Source organism: Vanellus vanellus (assembly GCF_965231255.1).
Source record: "Vanellus vanellus genome assembly, chromosome: 2".
NCBI classification, from domain to species: domain Eukaryota; kingdom Metazoa; phylum Chordata; class Aves; order Charadriiformes; family Charadriidae; genus Vanellus; species Vanellus vanellus.
Window position 1 is genome coordinate 51,367,135 of NC_138906.1, and position 18,504 is coordinate 51,385,638.

At 37.8% G+C, this 18,504-nt stretch overlaps 1 protein-coding gene across 1 annotated transcript in view; it reads right to left on the minus strand.

Annotated features, from left to right (window-relative positions):
* Positions 1-18,504, minus strand: part of ADCY1 (adenylate cyclase 1) — a gene marked incomplete at both ends in the record, with an annotated part of 153,946 nt that overhangs the window by 4,406 nt on the left and 131,036 nt on the right. Inside the window, 6 exons of the mRNA XM_082479370.1 lie at positions 201-315; positions 4,353-4,451; positions 4,836-4,982; positions 6,134-6,250; positions 14,867-14,993; positions 15,626-15,882. Coding sequence (XP_082335496.1) covers positions 201-315; positions 4,353-4,451; positions 4,836-4,982; positions 6,134-6,250; positions 14,867-14,993; positions 15,626-15,882 — 862 coding nt within the window. The remainder of the gene's footprint in view (positions 1-200; positions 316-4,352; positions 4,452-4,835; positions 4,983-6,133; positions 6,251-14,866; positions 14,994-15,625; positions 15,883-18,504) is intronic.

The window sequence follows — 18,504 nt, forward strand, 5'->3', positions numbered from 1 at the left end:
CACAGTGGAATTGGACACAATTATAATTCCTTAATACCATCCAACCTGCTGACCTTCTACATGGATGTGACTCTCCTGCTAAAGGTTTTTTTTCAGTTTTTATCATGAGTGCAGGACAAGTTATCCTTTGCAGACAGCAGAGGGAAAGCCAACAAACAACAATGTTCTGCTTGTGTGATAATTGTAGAAACGTGACTTACCAACTCGTAGGACAAAGTCGTTGTAAGACTGATAGTTGATTTCATCAAGAACGTCAAACATCTCTATTGCAAAATCTGCCAGTGTACTCAGATGAGAATAAATCGATTTTTTAGCCTAGAAACAAAATAGTATTGCACATTAGATTTGTATGGTTCTGAGAGGCAGGTGAAATACCAAAGTGAAAAACAATGAAAAGCTCAGACTGGATGGCTTAGGGAAAGAATCTAACCCGTTTTGCTGTTTATGAAAAGAAACTTTTGATGGTGGCTACAGCACATGCATTCTTTTCTCAAGCACTGATTATTTTTTTTCTTTTCTCTTTTTGATTTCTGGGAAGAATGGAAAGCAAAGTTCCCGTGGTAAAGTGGTTCTGTTGCTAGAGAGCTGCAGATGTTTGTTGTGAGCATGGCAGGGAATATAACCTGCTTTCTTACAAAACTGCTTTGCCTGATGATTATTAATAACTGTAGTTTCTGCCCTCTTCTCCCTTTGGGGCTTTTGCTAGCTCCCAGCTCCATGGGGTGCATGCTGTTCCCATTGACAAAATTCCTGTTAGGTTTAATACTGTGAGATGCAGGGCACCCCTATTTTCTTTCCTTTCCAGGCAAGCTGAAGGGAGTTTAATGTATCTAAATGAACTAAAGCAAAAGAACCAGAAGGGAGCAAATGAAATGCTGAAGTCTCAACTTGTAAAAAAAAAAAAACACAAAACATAAGAAAATAATTTTTACAACTTCAGTCTAATTAAACTGTGGAACTCATTTTCAGAGGATATTGTGGATTCCAAAGGTTATCTAGATTCAAACATAATTACTTAAACTCAGGGAAGAAATATTTGCTACAAAGTAGTACAAAGATATTACCTGTAGCTCTAGAATTTCTTAAGCAGCATATCATTAGAAAGTGGAAGAGAGAGGTTTGCATGTTTGTCCTGTAACTCATACCCTTCCCCCAGGATCTACCTTTGGCTAGTTAAAGGCAGGTTACTAGCATAGACCTTTGACCTGACTCAGTATGGTTGCTGTTATGTTGTGCTCTTATTTGAATAATAAATATGAATTCTTGAACAGATTTGCAAAGTGAAAGTGGGCTAAAGGTAGGATATGGTGAAAGAAATGCAAGGTCAGTGGCAGTCTAGCTTCAGTAGGGTGTTGCACAACAGGGCTGTGGCAGCTGGCATGAGATGAAAGCTCGCTGGGTTTTTGTCATGATAGTAAGATTGTATAAATGGAGTACTTGACAGTGGCTGAGAAACCTGAGAAACAGGTTGCTATTTGTTTTATTCGGCTCACTTTGAAAGGGTTCCTTCGTGTGGCTGGGAAATTTACAAAAATTAGAGCAAAGTGCTAACAAAATATTATGAAAGTCATCCTTGGGCCTGTCCCAAGTTTTAGGAAGGATATTTTTATTTACCTGCCTGGGTGTCTGGCATTCTGCTTCTTGCAACGTCAACTAGCTCTACTCTTTTCCATCCTCACCAAGACAAAGGAAGAACAAGAATTAATATTGGCTACACTTCCAACAGAGAAGAAGAATACTGAATCTCTAGAGGAGGGAAGGAGCAGTGTATAGTTTTATTTAATCATCTAATCTTCTTTACATTCCTTATCCTTCCATTTCTTTGCTGCCCAATGAATGCTTTGATTTCCTGCAATGCCCCTCAGGGTTGCAGGAGAGAGGACTGGTGACAAATACTGGAAGCACTGCAGGTGACAGATGCCTCTCAAAAGGATTATTGGCAAACTCTCTTGAACCTGCACTGAAGAACACGACAAAGTTAGGACTCAGGTGAAGTCAGGACCCTAGTGAAATCACAGACGTAATTTCAAAGGACTGCACACACACCCAATAAACTTATATTGTGCAAAAGATCTACAAAGAGCTTGGTTTGTGTGCTGCCCTGATGGTGTAACTGGCAAGTATATATTTATTTAAACATCAGAGAAATAGTTACTGGAAATACTGCACAGAGCATCACAGCAAGGCAAAACCCCTCTGACAGAGGCAATGTGCATTTACTGTAGTCACCTGCTGAAGTCAAGCTGCAGAAACAACAGTCCTGTAAAATATGGGATTTAAATATTTAACTTCATCAGGGTACTGGGTTCTTATGTGTGCAAATATCCTCCATTAAGAGGGCAGTTAACTCCATCCACTCCTTTCTGCTCATGTCCAAATCCTAGCATGAAATTGGTGGCTCACAATCATAAAGTTGTACCACATTTTCTGATGAAGCTGAGACAACCCTGGCAGAGGGGAGACCAGAAGCACTTGGGTCTCTTATGGCTCCTCATGGACACATCTAACTCCGTAGGACAGTCTAGGGACCGTGTGATGGCTGGCAGTGATCGTCTGTGCATGACGGGCTACCCAGGATCATCAGACTTCTAATACATGAGTGCATGCTAAAGACCTAGTGGGAAACTGCCAAGAGGATGTGAATAATTTCTACTGGTTTGCATCACATGAGCAGTGGGAAGAGATCACAGAAGAGCTGAAACCCCAAGTTAAATTAAAAAATATTGTCTGTTTTATACAAGATCTTTAGGTTTTCTGAATTTTAAATAAATTCTACCTGTACAGAATAGATCAAAATTTGCCCCAAGATTTCAGAGAAAGGCAGAGTCCTGTACAAGACCTTCTGCAGTGATTTAAAGTGCATTACTATCATAAGCTCAGCGTGGTATCTTCAGTAATGGGCTAACTCAGCTGACCCTTCAGTTAGCAACTATAAAATACAAGAGATAAACATGTTTAGGTTTTGGAACATATGCTGCCAAAGTTACCCAATAACACACTTGTTTTCGGGATTATAGTTCAAAGAGCATTTATAGCAGACACACAAGTATGCTGTTGCCTGTTTGCCTGAGATCACACCGAACAAAATTCAAAGGATCAATTTTTTTGCCTGTCTCAGGACCCAGGAGTCAAACATTTCAGCATAAACAGAGTTTTAAAAGTACCTTTTTATAATGTGTAGATTTCTAGGAATGATACAAAGGAAAGCATCAGTTGTAAATACCCTGCAGATCTGAAAATTAGTTGCATGTGATATACTCCAACATGATTCTAACAGTTGATTTCAACGTGGCCTTGTTTTTTATTTACTTAACAAGGATAAATGTTGCTAGAAAGTTCACAGGCCATCTTCTGGACTTTTTTGCTTTTGCCTTCTAAGTCGGTGTTATTTTGCAATGCTAAACCATATGCATGAGTGTACCTCTGTAACACACGTACATGCATATCAGAACAGAGGAGAGGTGTCTAGAAATTCTGGGCAGGCTAGGTGCATGGATTACTTTAATTTTAATTTTGTTTCCCAAATTATTAATTTCATTATTTTTTAATAAATTAATTTTATTAATATAATTGTTAATGTGCATGATACTTTGTATGCAACATATTCAGTATATTGTCCACAGGGTTCTCTGCTTTTCCAGATGCTGAATGCAAATGTAGGAAATCTCTACCCTAAGACACAAACATAAGGTGAGAAACATACTCAAGAGTAGTAAAGATGATACAGAAGAAGAACTGTGCCCCAGAACTAGTGGGTCTGAAATGACTCTGTCTTTTTTTTTATTGCTGACTAATTAAAGTGGTAAAAAGAATCCTAGCAGTAGAGACAAAGAGCTGATTTGGAGGGACCAGTGTAAAATGCCTGGCAGCAATGTACCTAGCACTAAGTTCCTGTCCATGACGGAGGTTGGGAGAGGCTGTTTGTTTTGATTGTAGGTTGCACTGAGATTTCAATATAAAAAAACAAAAACAAAAAATATTTTAATATTCTTGTGTTAGTTTTGCAGCAATTCAACACACCTAGAGTCCCCCCTTCCCTTCATCTTACAAGGTTGTCTAAGATACAGGGTTTAAAACACTATCACTCTGATTTAGAGGCTTTTTTTTTTTAACGCCAATTTGCAGAGAATCCAGAGCCAATGAAATCCCAAATGAAGCCACATGAGCAACTGCTAGGATAGCAATTTTTCTATCCAGCTATAGTTGTTCTTTGTATTTCAGATTTAAATTGTTGTAAAGAAGTAATACAAGTTTTCTGTAATCACATAGAGTTTGTTGTGTTTCTGATGTTCCTCTGGAAATTGAAGGAGAATGGTTCCTCCACAAATGACCATCATGTAAAATCTTCTTACCTTAGTTCCCGAAGTAGGTACAAGTCCCACAGCTGCCATATATGTACTTCCAATTGTCTTGATCTTTTCTATGTCCTTATAATATTCTTTGTCCATAAGCTTTGTTTAAAACATAAAACTGTTAAATATTACATAATATTTTAGACAAGCAACCATAGTTATCAGATATGTGCAAGTTGCTTAAACCATATTATTTTGGGTAAGTTGAGGTTTGCCCACTTTGAGGTAATTGAAAAAACTACTGTTTACTCGCATTTTAATACTCTTCCTATAATAGAGGAATTTGAGGTCAGACTCTTGTGACCAAAAGTACAAACAGGGCATTTTGGAGAAGCCCAGTGGACACCGACTACAATTAAAGAGGAAGTTTACAGTACTGATTTATTAGGCAGTCCAAGATATGCTGAGTTGCTACACATAATCTCTGTTGATATTAATTTGGTAGAACTGATATGGTCAAAAGACAAAGTGTTTAGATCTTACCTCATCGAAATCAGCAATAATTTCATTTAACAGGCGTAAACATTCCACTCCCATATTATTGCCATCCAATTCGATGTAGAAATCATTGAAATTTGGGATGGAAGCAAACATCACTCCCACTTGCGAATATGACTGGTAATAAAGGTCCTGCAGTTCATAAGCAAATACAATTTTTATTTTAGAAGATTAATCTAAACCAGGCAATATTATTATGATATCTATTCTACTGCTAAGCAATAGCTAGAACAAAAGCCATCATTTTTGGTAGAGAGAAAGCCAGCCTTATTAAAAAAAAAGTTGAAAGATCTCTCCACTCAAAAACACAAAAGAAAATTTACACCTAAGCTATTAAACCCATTTAAAGCAACTTAGTCTTTTTCTCTGTTAGACATGGAAGCAGTAAGTAAAAATTTTGTAGAAAGTCCTAACAGCTGTAGAAATGTTACTGTATGAGAAATAATTGCATTTTATCAATTTTGTTTTATAACTAAAATAGGAGATGGAACAATTTTACCCTGCAGCACAAAACCAGCCTCACTCCTTCATGTCTTTCCCTGAGTTGCGGAGTCCCGTATTCAACATTAACAATATAACACTCTTCTGTAGGGTAAGGTTTCTGATTAAGAATTTGTAGGGGTCATGGAAAGTAATACCACTCTTCTGTGGTTCAAACACATTGATCCAAACTCTCAAGAGCAGTATCATGGCCATTGCAGCTACTCCAGTGGTTGCAGGTATTGCAACTGCACCGGAAGGACTCTGGTAAGGGCTTCCTGAACTACTTTATTTAATAACTACAGCCTTCGATGTTAAAAGCTACTGTGTCTTCCTCGGGTGCGTACAATTCTCTGTTTTTAACTTTAAATGAATGGGTTTGGTAATGGCAGCATATTTCCAGAACTAGAGTGGTTCATGTGGAAGTGTCTGAGAGTTCATATACTTCACCATTCAGAATCAAAATGAGCTCATGAAATACTGTGATAAGTCCTAATATTCTAAATTGATTGAAAAAAAAATAGCGATTTGCATGCAGACACTTGGCTGCATGGACGTTGAATGACACAACATTCCCTTTTCCTCCTTTTTATTAAAATTCTTCAGAGAAGGACACTACAGTGAAAGAAATAATCCCAATCTAATTCTTGAACACAAGTTTTCACAACACTATTTCTTTTAACATGAATGAAATTTTATAAGTCCAAGCCTTTCTTGAAAACATACAGTTGAAAGGTGACCCAAGCTATACAGGGTCACACCTATACAACATCACTATGTATTTAAATTTTATCTTGGCTTACCATATTTCTTGGATTAGACATAAGAAAATGCTGTGCAACATGTGCTGGCAACAGGTTGAAGAGAATTCTTTTGTTATCCAGCTTGACTCTCTCCATATCATCTCTCTCTTCTTCTGCCTGTGGGGACAGAGGAAAAGAAATACCTTTCCAAAAAGCAAAAAAAAAAATAAATAGCTGAAGCCATCAAATAACTTCTATTAATTCATCCTTTGAAATGAAACTGAGCAAAATAATGCCTGCAAAGTAGAGTGGGAACAGTTCTCCCATACCGCACTTTTACATCGGTGCAAAATCCCTTTAAGTTCTTAGTAATTCAAGCTAAAGTCTCTGGGCTGATGACTACTTTCAGGGCTTGATTAGCTAAATGTATTGGTGTCTTCTATAGTTCTTTGTTCTTTTAAATAGGCCCTGGATATTTTTACAAAGTAAAAAGCTAGAACAATTCCACTTAAGTCACATTGGCCTTGGAGGCCGACCACTTCCCAGGTAGGTGGAGACAGTGACAGCAGTATTTGATCCACCTTTCAAAGAAGAGAAGCCTAGAGAATGACCAGTGTTTAAAGCAAACTTATGTTACTTTGCAGAATATGGAAACAGACCTGGTAAGACAGTAACTTCAACACAGAAAAAGGTTTTAAAATTGAACATCCTTAAGAATGATATGCAATTTAAAAAAAAAAAAAAAGTAATATAAAAATAATTAGCATTTCTAGAGTTGGTTTTAATTACTCTGGTAATTGTCATGAAAGCAAATACGTTTCTTGTGTACAAAGATTTCTGTGCACAACAGCAACAGAAATTCTATCATTCATATGAATGACAGCATTCAGAAAGCGTGCCTAGGAGTTAACACAGCTGAGGTCCTTAACTCAAGGTACTGGTATCTTATTACAAGTGTCTTGACTCACAGGAGTTAGTGGGAGTCACGTATTAGGAAACAATTCTAAAAATCAGACCCCTTATTGGAAAAATACTGAATATCTAGGGATCTCGTTTGGGGCTCCTATGTCTGCAAAATCCAGCATAGTCCTTAGTAGACTCTTCCGCAAAATTAATTCTCTGGAATTTGCTCCTGTTGTTAGAGTGACTTTTGGCCCCACATTCTAATTTCAATTAGAAAATATTTGACCAGTATCTTATAATTCATCTCATCGAAATCACAGCTTATTCTTTGTTCTTCAATCATGCTCACAGAAGTGTAACACAAATCTGCTGCTGTGATACCAATAGGATTTTGTTTATCTACAGTCAGCACAAGACTGGAAGGCCAAATTCTCAGGCATTGTTGAGAACCTACGATCTTGTAATCCACTGAAGAATCTGCTCTAATCTTTGTTCGTGTCCCTTTTGTATCTAGAATTTGCTATCCTGATAGCAAGTCTACATACTTTTCTCATGATCCATTTCTAAGTAGGAGAAAACCAGTCAACTCTTGCCTTTGTGTAGCCTTACAATATTCTTTTCATATGATTTTTTTTTCCTTCAGGAAGCTAATTTTTGCTTTCCATAACAAAACTTAGGAAACAACCTTTTTATTCAAATCACAGTCTGATTTGCCTTGCAGTTTACTTATGTATTCTTAAATTTCTTTACAAGTAGAAAGAATGTTTCTATAAATATAAGTTCTTCAGGAATCATTTCTCTTTGAAATAAATTCTCAGCTCCTCCTCTAATCTGTATAATAAGGATCAGAATGTATTCCAGAGGTGAAATATCAGTAAACATTAAATAACAGTTACGCTCTGCAAGAAATAAACCTGAAATTTTTATTCCCAGCAAGTATCTATTTCCTGTTTGTGAGCTTTTTCTTAACACTTTTTTTTGCTGTTTAAACTTCATATTCTGTTTTCTTAAAATATCCTTCCTCTATTTTGGTGGTATAACTCTGTCACTGACTTATTGTTGTCTATAAACATGTGTAATGGCCTCTTGCATTTAGTCTGACTGTTTGAATTTAAATGTTCTAATAGTAAAAATAAAAATCTTTTTCCAGCTGAAAATCCAAACCAAGCTGGCAGATTCTTTTTTATGTCACACACACTGGAACATGGGATTTTTTTCTCTGACAACAGCAAAGAGATTTGCAAACTGAATTCAAGCTCTGAATAAAAAAAGTCCTTTTGGGGCTTCCTTATCCATTCATCAATTTTTCAATATCAATATTTCAGTATGTTACTTTCTTCCTAGGAACTTTTAAGGTTTTCAGTTAAGCTCCCAATACAATATGGGGCAGAATAGCAGCATAAAGAACTACACATATGTGGGCCAGGGCGTAGAGATTTCTGGACAAGTCAAAGTAATCAAGCAGGGGTAGGTAAGCAGAGTAATCAGTTTGACGCATTGCATGAATGGTGATGTTGCTCAATCACTGGCAGCTGCTGTTCATTTCTGATCTGGAAATGGGTGATAAGATTCCTCTGCATTGCCCAGTCGTGGACCAAAGCATTCATTTCGGAAGACATGTCTGAGAACATTCTTCAGCAATATGTCATGTTCCCTACCATTGTGTAAGATTCACAACAAAGGTGTCAGAGAAAGCCACAGCAGAAGGACAAAACTGCCAGCAAGCACTGAAGCAGACCCTTGTGACCTTGGTCATGTTGCTGGACTTCTGTCCAGCCTTTGACACACAGAAATAAAAGACAATTCTAATATATTAACATAAAATAAATGAGAAAGGACACTCTTGCCTATTGGTTTTCTGGTTGTTTCCTTCTGACAGAACTTTAAGGTATGTGGTGGCTTTTCTCCTCCTTTCTGTCTCACTTCAATATGGTCATGAAAATACTGGGAGAGAAATGCCAGTGACACTGCTCTGTGTGTTCAGGTATGGGTGTGACAATGTTCACAATGATGGGACCACAGCCATGACTAAGAGGCTGAGAAATGAGCTGCCAAGTGAAGAGCTAGTAGCTCAAACCAAACCACCAAAGTCAGGACTGAAGGGGTGGCAAAATAGTCTCAGAGCAGGGAAAGGCATCAAAGATGTTGCCATTGGTAAGAAACGCAGTAGAATGCTACATTTCCAACACAGCAAGTGTCTCTTCCCCTCTTTGGATGCAAAACCGTTAACTACAATTTTGACTCTGAGACAGTTTAGTTGCCAGAAATGAGATGAAAGCCACTAAGCTCATGGAAGGCCCTTGAATAATACCATGGGGTAGCAATGGCCCTTGAATAATACTAACGGTAGCAAACCCTAAGTAGAGACAAATTATGCAAACAGCAGAGCGAGGGGAATGTAGGTCAAGAGCTCTTAGCTTTTTCTGCCCTGGCCTATTTCAGGTCTAGCACTTCCTAGCCAACGGGAAGAGAGGAGCGCACTCTCTACCTGTGGTTCAGGGAGACATTTGCACAGGCAATGCCTATATGGGGCAATGCAGTGCCATGTCTTAGCTCTGCCTGACCTAGCCCCAGACCCAGAAGCAGAACGTTCATGGAATTAGCACAGCATTCCTTCTGAGCTACTTAGTTGTGTTGAAAAGCTAGACCTATTAGCTTAGACCACGCACAGGGTTAATCCTGCTATATTGTTGCTGGTACCCCAGCCGGAGTCTCTGCATGGACTGTATCATCCAGACATACCAAAGTCTAACATCCTGCCTTTATTAAACTGATCTGCTAGGAATATGAACAGAAGTGTACCTTCTCTGCTACTACTGCATAGAGTTTGAGCATCCTTCATAGAATCATAGAATTGTCTAGGTTGGAAGAGACCCTTGGGATCATTGAGTCCAACCGTCTACCCTACTCTACAAAGTTCGCCCCTACACCATATCCCCCAACACCACATCTAAACGTCTCAAACACATCCAGGGATGGTGACTCAACCTGGGCAGTCTATTCCAATGCCCAACCATCCTCTCACCGCACACCGCCGAAGACAGCTCTCATATGCAACTCCTCAGGAGCTGCCTGGGGAAAGAGGAAAGACCTCCTTGTGTCTCTTGCAAGGGAAGATAAAGAGTGAAGGTGAGGTAAAAAAAGACTTGGTCATGTTCAGCAGTGAGGACTCTAAAACTATCCCATCACACTGCTCTGGGGGGTGGGGGGAGTAAACCAATTACTGATATTTTCTGGACTTTTTTCCAGCATCCTGATTTCTGCCCTTCGGGGCAATGCAGTGAAAACTGTCTTTCCTCCTTGTGACTCATGAACTCCTACTGCCTACTCTTTGAGCAGCTGAGATAAAAGGATGTGTAGGCATCACTCTTTCCCAGGCAGAACAGACACTGAGAAGGGAGAAGGAGTGCTTGGGCCTGGGGAAAGAAGATTAAAATAGCACAGATCACGGGTATTTACATTCCTGGTGGAAATATTACCCAGACAGCTAAACAGTATCCAAACCTTTGTCTATTTGCCCCTATTCCTATTGGTGAATTAAAGAAAACTGCCTGCATGATAATGATGCAATAGCTGCTGGCTCAAAAACAAAGGGAGATTATTGGGAAAAAACAAGAAAGAAAATACATAGGCATAAGCAACATCATTTTTCACATTCCGCTTTTTGCTTATACCTGTTTGGTATTCGTGACAGCTAGGTCATTTTGCAGAACTTAACTGTAGTTGCAGAGCTGCAGTATTTAAAAGCAGGCTTTGTTTTTGCTTCGGACCTGGTGACAAAATTTAAAATGTTCTTTGGTACTGTGGCTTTTGACACCAACATAATTAATAGCTATTGCATTTTACAAAGTGACACAGCATCCCACAGTTTTTACAATGCTAGTAACGGGTTACGCATCCTTTGTTCAGGAAGTGGTCTGAACTGTTGTATCACTTAAGTTATCAAGCGGCTGTTTAAGAAGCATAAAAATGCTGTAGCAATGTCACGGATTGAAGAGTTATCACACGAAAATCCACTGTTTCAAGACACAGCTAACAAGAAGCCGGGCACTGGTCTCGCAGAAACATCATCTTTGTACCTGAAGGTGGCACTAAAACCACAGGCAAGAGACCCATCACACTGCTTCTATAGGGCCAGGTTTTTCAGAGGAAATGCAAGCGCACCTGGCGAGCCTTGCCTGCCGACTGCAAGACACGTATTTCTTACAAGTGTCACGGATTAGAAAAGACAGATGAATGATATTCTAGTATACCCTAAAGACTAAAGTATTCCCTAAACAATCAGTCATACCATTGTATTGTTCTTATTTTTCTCTCCTGACAAATCCTGGGTAAGTGAGCAACTCCATTTTTTAGGCAGTTTTAGCTTCTTCATAAATGTATTGATTGTATTTATTTGTGTGTGTGTGTGTATCCCCCCAGTTTTGTTGAATAATTTGTATAAGCAAAAGTGATTATCAGTCACAAATAAGTAAAATGCTCCTATATTTGCTATTCACAGTTATTGTCATGTGAGGCACATGGAGTTACTCAACAATGTTATGTAGAAAACGAAATTCTCCTCCCACTGCCTGTTAAAAAAAAAAACTAAAACCAACAGATATTTTCTGGAAATACTGTGATATTTTGAAAGGTTAAATTTGGCACAGAAAAAAACCTAGCAAAATCAACAAGAACCTGTAACACCATTGACACGTGAACAGTAAGTACAAATATAAATGTTTTAACAACTTATCAGAAAAAAAACTTTTTTTTTTTAACATGATGTACATAAATCATTCTGTATTATCTTTGTTCTGGTTATATAACCTAGATGCATGGAAATTAGATTAACTTGTCTTGAAACTGTATCATTTTTCTAAATCAATTTCTCTTGTTTGAAATCTGCTTTTCCTCAAAACACATTTTTTTCCTGATATGGCAGACAAAATCTATGAAAATGGGTTTTCTTCTGAGTTTAGCATAGACCACTGAACATCTATCTATATATTCTTATTAATAATGGTATTAATTGCAGCATACTTTCAGTGTTTAAAATATAATTTAGTTAGTACTAGACTGTTTGTTGCTCATGATGAAGAAAATGAAAATATGAAATCCTTTTTATTGCAGCTTATGCCAAAAATGGTTTTATTCATCAGAGAACATTTTTACAGGATTAGCCTCACAATGAGGCTTACTAAAAGTATGCAAACAAAGTGCTTACAACTTCCAGAATAGCCCTTGAGTCTGAAATTCTCCCAGTTGTAAGCCAACAACTGCAAAACTTCCTAAAAATACATGTTGTACCACGTTGTCACATCTTCCACACAGCAGCAGCTGGTTACTGGGAGATGTGAGTCTCCAGGTCTAGCAGTGGTTCATGCAATTCAGTGTTTGCACAAAGAACCAGCACGCTCATTCTGTAAAACAGAAGAAAGTCTCCATAGTCCCTGTGCACTAAGTCAATGGTCTTTCTAAAACTTCTGCTACCAAGAATGTAACCAAGTTAAGCCAACATAGTTCAATGGTAAGTACTACAGTGGCTGTAGAGAAACATGACCAAGAATGCAGTCCAGTTGCTAGAGAAAACTGTCATTCAGGAAGTTGGTTTTTACCCTTGTCTCCTCTTAAAGATTGTTAAACAGTTAGTAGCTTGGAGTTTGCTAACTCTTCAAGGGCAGTTTCAACATATAGGTATTTCCAACCAACAGTATATCCAACAGTATATCCAACCAACACTATATCCAATAGTATATCTAAGTATACTTAGATTTTTACTATGCCAAAGAGCCTAATAAGTACAAAGATAATTTTATTTTTTTTTACTTATCCATTTGAATATGTAAGCACCATAAGCACTTCTGTAACATCCATCACGATGATACTTCTGCATGTTATGTTAATTAGCCCTTGTATTCAATACCATTTACAACCACCTCTTTCCTTTCTGATTATTATCATGCAAATCTAACAGACAGGATGGTACCACGTAAGTACTTGATTTGCAATTGAAAAGATCTGAAAATGGCATTTGATCTTCTCAGATGAAAAGCACTTTTTGAAATGGTACCTGAAGATGCTGCTGGACATTACTGAAATTTGATAGGCATCCTTATGTCTTAACTCCCCTTATTGTCCTTTGAAGTACACAATGGTTTTAACAATAGTGGTAGACGACTAGGTATTTCTGTAAAACCTGGCCCCAAGAAAACAGAAAAAGTTTATATTCCTGCCTTTACTATTGTCCAGTTATGGTCTTTCAGCAGGCAAGCATCCCATTAGTTTCCTGTACTTGAATTTTTAAAATGAATTGATTGCTAATTAAAAGCCAAGTTAAAACTAAGAATCTTTAAGAAGTACATTCCTTAGGGATGCACAATTCACCATGCAAGTCACAGTAGCTGAAATGATGACACGCATTTCAGATGCTGGAACTCACTCTTGACCCGTTGAAAGACCACAGGATAGCAAAATAGTATCTTTCTGCTTGCCACTCTCTTTCATGGCTAGGAATAACGTACAGAAGGTCTCATATTCATGGATCATATGGCACTCGCATAGCTCCACCACATGCCAACCTATATAAAGATAGCTGCTATACAGCTAGTCATGTGCTGCTCTGAGCTTCAAAGTCAGGGGATTATTTGTTTTCCCACCTGAAAACTATATTTGGCACCACAGCAAGTGAAAACTATTATCAGTTTGTCCAAAGAAAACTTCTGAGGCTGACAGGCACAGCACCTATCAATACTGCAGGTCATAGGACAAAAATTAAATGAACTGATCGTGCGTTGTTTACTCAGTTAAACAGCACAGAGTCCACAGAAATTAAAGAACAAGATAAACTTGAATCATAAAGGAGATGGACATGGTCTTGGAAATCAAGACACAAAAAAATTCCAATAGAGCTTAACTGTTAGGTTGAAAACCTTTAACAGTAGAAGATAGTAGAGCTAAGTCATTACGAATTTCTCCATTCTAGGTAACACAGTAGAATCAGGGATGCGTTTAACCCATGCGTTCCAGTCTTGGTCTTACATGTAAAAGCAAGCACTGCAATGATTTATACAGTCCTCTTAACAGCATAGTTACCAGGATGCAGGTGAGAACAGGATGTGACCTCTGTGAACTACAAGAGTGTAAAAGTATAAGATTTATCAGAAAGGCAACTTCAAAATTCCACCAAAACAAACTCACATCTTCTTCAACTGTCTCTTTCCCTCAAGGGCCAGTGTGAAACACTTTGGAGGTGGGAATAAGACTGCTGGGAGGCATGACAGGAGGTAGACATTTCCTGATGCCCCTGCTTATGCCTAAAATAATTTCTACAGGTTTTTCTGCGATTATAATAGTTAAGAAATATATATTTTTTAAGAGAAGTCCACGCACTTGGTATCTAAATTAATTTCTGATCTTCCTTTGGGAAAGAGTTCCATAGTTTCATTGCATGGTATGGGTATAAGTATTTCCTTTTATGAGTTTTATTTGCTTCTTTTCAGTTTACCTGAACATCAACTTATTTTCACCTCTTTTCTGTATTATAAGATGAAAAAAACCCATGGATTTAATTTCTTTATCTCAAGTTCATATTGCTAACAGTCAATGTCCCATGTTTGAAATTCTCTTTCATAATGCACCTTAGATATAAATATATTACTTCATTAATGATGTACTGTTATGGAACGACTGCAAACAAAAAATAACCAGTTCTCCAGAGCAAATTAATTTTATAGGTCTGTGGAAAGAAAGCTTTAATAATTTTGCTTTGTAAACCCTAACAGACATGAAAAATTTTGAGAGTGTCTTAGTCCAACTGAAAGTTGTTCTGAAAGTATTTGTAAGCCAATTCAAAAAGTCAGGCATCATTTTGTGTGCATGGAAACTAGAAAGAAAAGTCTTATGACTTACCTGCACAGCCCAGAGGTAGTCCAGACGCAGCTTCAAGTCCACCTGTCTGGAATGCAGTGCCAAAGCACAAGAAAATAGCAAAATGGCTAGTATCGGTTCATAGCCACGCATATAAAAGGAGCCACCCCTTAAAAATAAAAAGACAGTAAATGGTTTATTTCAGGTTTTCTAACACCTAACACCACATATTTTTGACATCAGATCTTTAGTTTAGAACATGTGGGTACCCCCTAATCACTAGCCTCTTCTGAAGAGGCTCATAAAGGCAGGGAGGTGGTGACAGTAAATCTGATCACTGTATCACACCAACATTCAACTTCTTGAGAATTTTATAATGCTATGCATTATTGTAACATATGTACATGCTTTTAATTAGGAAATACAAAAACATTTAAAAACTCAAAAGCTTAAATAAAATCAGAGTTGGTTGAAGGCTGCTGAAATATGGAAGTGAAATTTTTAACAGTTTGTCTATTTCATATTATAATTACACTGCAGTGTGTTCAGCTGAGCTATGTTAGCATAAAACTACAGAACAATGGGGCAACAGTTGCTAGTTCCCAAAAGCTGATCTCCTGTTGATGGATATTATAACTCCTACAGTTGCTGGGGAGATTATGGCTTAAGTATTTCTTATGCTCTACTGTGTATATAGCCCTAAGCAGCACTGGATGCTAGAGGACAATTCACAGATGAGTAGTCAATGTCGTGACTACCTATACAGAAATAACCATTGCTTTAATTTTACAAGATACCTACCCCACTGCTTTTCTGTAACCACTGAGTTCCAGAATAACTATGTATAAAATTGTAACAAAAAGCAGGAGAATCATTTTTGGCAAGGAAGATACACGTAGAAATATTGCCAAGGTGAGAGTCCCCACTACACAGGAAAGGAAAGCGTAGTGGGCTGTGTCACATGGAAGTTCATTCATTGTTTTATTTGTTCCACCAGGAGAAATGATAACTATTGAACTGCTGGAATTGGTATTCCAAACCCAAGGCATACAGCCAACCTAGAAGAGACAGGGGAGGTGAGAAGGGGAGAAAGTTAAATATGAAATAAACAGAAATGCAGCTGCTACGGGGGCTGACTGTATTTAATTTCTAATTGGGAAAATATGGTTGTGGTGTTCCCACCCAGCTCACTGCTCTAATATCTCTCTCCTTTTCCTGTCATGCTTTACTCAATTTCAGGTGGGATACACTCTTTGTTCATTAGATGCCAGTAAGGCCAACCAGTTAAAATCTGGGCTTAGCTGTATAGTTTCTTTCTCAGAGCTCAAAACCCAGAGGGTCTCAAGACAACATATTCCTGCAAGATTAAGGAACTTGAGTAAACATTTTGTGGATGAGAAAGGTTCTTGCACAGAAAGAAATGTGTTTGTTTTATTGACCATGTAAATTGTATCTATTTCAATTAATCAAATACAAAATAAAACATATTGTAATCTTTGATTGAAAAGCTAAATATGAACAATATCTTTTCTCCACTTCAGAGTCTTCTGCTATCACATATGATTCAAATACAAGGCTTCATCTGTAAATATCCCTGCCATTTCAGTTATTCAAGCAGTTCCATTTCCTCCCTAGACTGGGAAATAAAAAAATGTTGTAGTGCATTTTGTATGGGAAATTTGAGGAAATTTAACCTGCTCCTTCCAAAGGCAATGTCATGTACGCATCTCAGAGCTGTTACCCAAGGAAGGGAGGAATTTCTGGCAAATAGTGCAAGTCTCTAGAGCTCCAGTTTTAATTGCACTCCAACCTTCACCCCTTATGAAGGGAGAGGATAAGAGTTAGCATAAACGGGGAGAGTGGGATGATAGCGTGAAATTGATTTTAACAGGCATTGCCACATAAGCCCTGCCCTGTACTTAAGCTTCTCTTTTGAAGTGTGTTATTAAACCTTTTTATTTCATCCTAACCACTGATAATGAAATTTTATAGCATGCTGTAAAATAACTGACAACCTGAAAGGTGATTAAACAATATATTTTACAGGGGTTTTAGTCATTTAAAAAGATGAGACATAACAGATAAAATGTGAGTTAAACTCATAATGGCTAACATTATGAAATAAGATGAGAATGAGAGAAGTGAAAAATCCATTTAATGTGATTTTGTTCAATATCCCTAAAAACGCTGTTCATACTAAACTCGTCTGAAAACATAGGCATGCATGAGGGCTTCATAAATGATGTGCAATACATCCAGGAAAACGCTATCTGCTCTACAACTAAGAGTGAAACCTCTGCACCTAGCTCCTCTGCTAGCTGAGAATTCTAGAGGCATTATTTTGCAGGAACTAATAATTTCTACTGATTAAACATTTCTCCTAAGCATTTCAATGGTTACAAGCTATTTTTGCTTCAATAAAGGTTAAAATGATATTTGTGACCTATTCTAAGTCATAACTGAATGATCACTGACTTGTTGGAGGCCAGAACTTCTGAATCCTAATCTACCTTCTTCCACCATTGTTCAACTTTGCGTTATGATGTCTGTTTCTCATTTTCACCGTCTTAAAGTTGCAAAAATGGTGCTTGTTTCTTTTGGTCAAACTAAGTTTTAGATCTATGGGGGTTGATGCACAAAGGTTCCAGCTGTCATAATATTCATCTCAATCCCAAAGTCAAACACACAGAACTTGCTGAGATGCTAGCTAGCCTGGAGGCACTGCACATCTCTTTGCATTTAGGGCTTATATGCACATTAAAAACCACATATATGTCTGAGTGCTATTAGGGCTGCGTGTTATTCACACAGTTGATGTTCAGGAATTCCCAGAAATGTCTGAACATCAGTAATACTTGGTACCTCTCAGGACATTGGAAATCACAGACAAGGGATCCTCTGCCCGTTTAGTTCATGGGGATCAGCTTGGTAGATGTTCCCAGGGCAGGTCCAGGGAGGAGTCAATAGACAAAATACAAAATAAGGGGCTTGGCATCTCAGTTAGCACTGTGAATTGCTCATGAAATCACTGTCTTCCTATTGGTCAGAACATATTGCCTAAATCCCGCAGAGAGGCATGATTTGAGACATCTGCCTTCTCAGCATTTCCAATTGTGTTTAGTGTGCTATTTTTGTGAGGATTCTTTCCTTTGGGTACCCTAACATGTTTAATTCATTAGCATTAGCAGCCAAAATGCTGAAATTGAGTGCTAGAAATTTGACAAGGCAAGTAAATGCCAAATACTTAGGTGGAAGTTTAAATCCCATTTGACATTCAAGTCCACCATGTAGAGCTAGCTGCTAATCTACAGTAAAAGAAGCTCAATTATCAGAAGTATTGAGTAAGTTCACTTCATACAAGAGAAGCTTCCTAGATATTAGATGTTAATAGATCATGTAAGTAACACAGTGTGAGCACCTCTTCTCATTACACAATACTGTCCATATTTTAAGACCTCATTATCTTTTCTGATCGGCCTGGACTAAAAATATCCCCCTGTTATTAAACAGAAATATCTTCTTTAAGTTGACACACAGAAATAAGAAATGTTGTTTGACACCATGCCTTATCTCTCACAAAATATTAGCCATTGAACTAGCAAGCAAGTTGAACATTCAAAAATAGTTTTCCCATAAAGTAAATGACATCAGCAGACTATGTGATACTAAGGTCTGATATA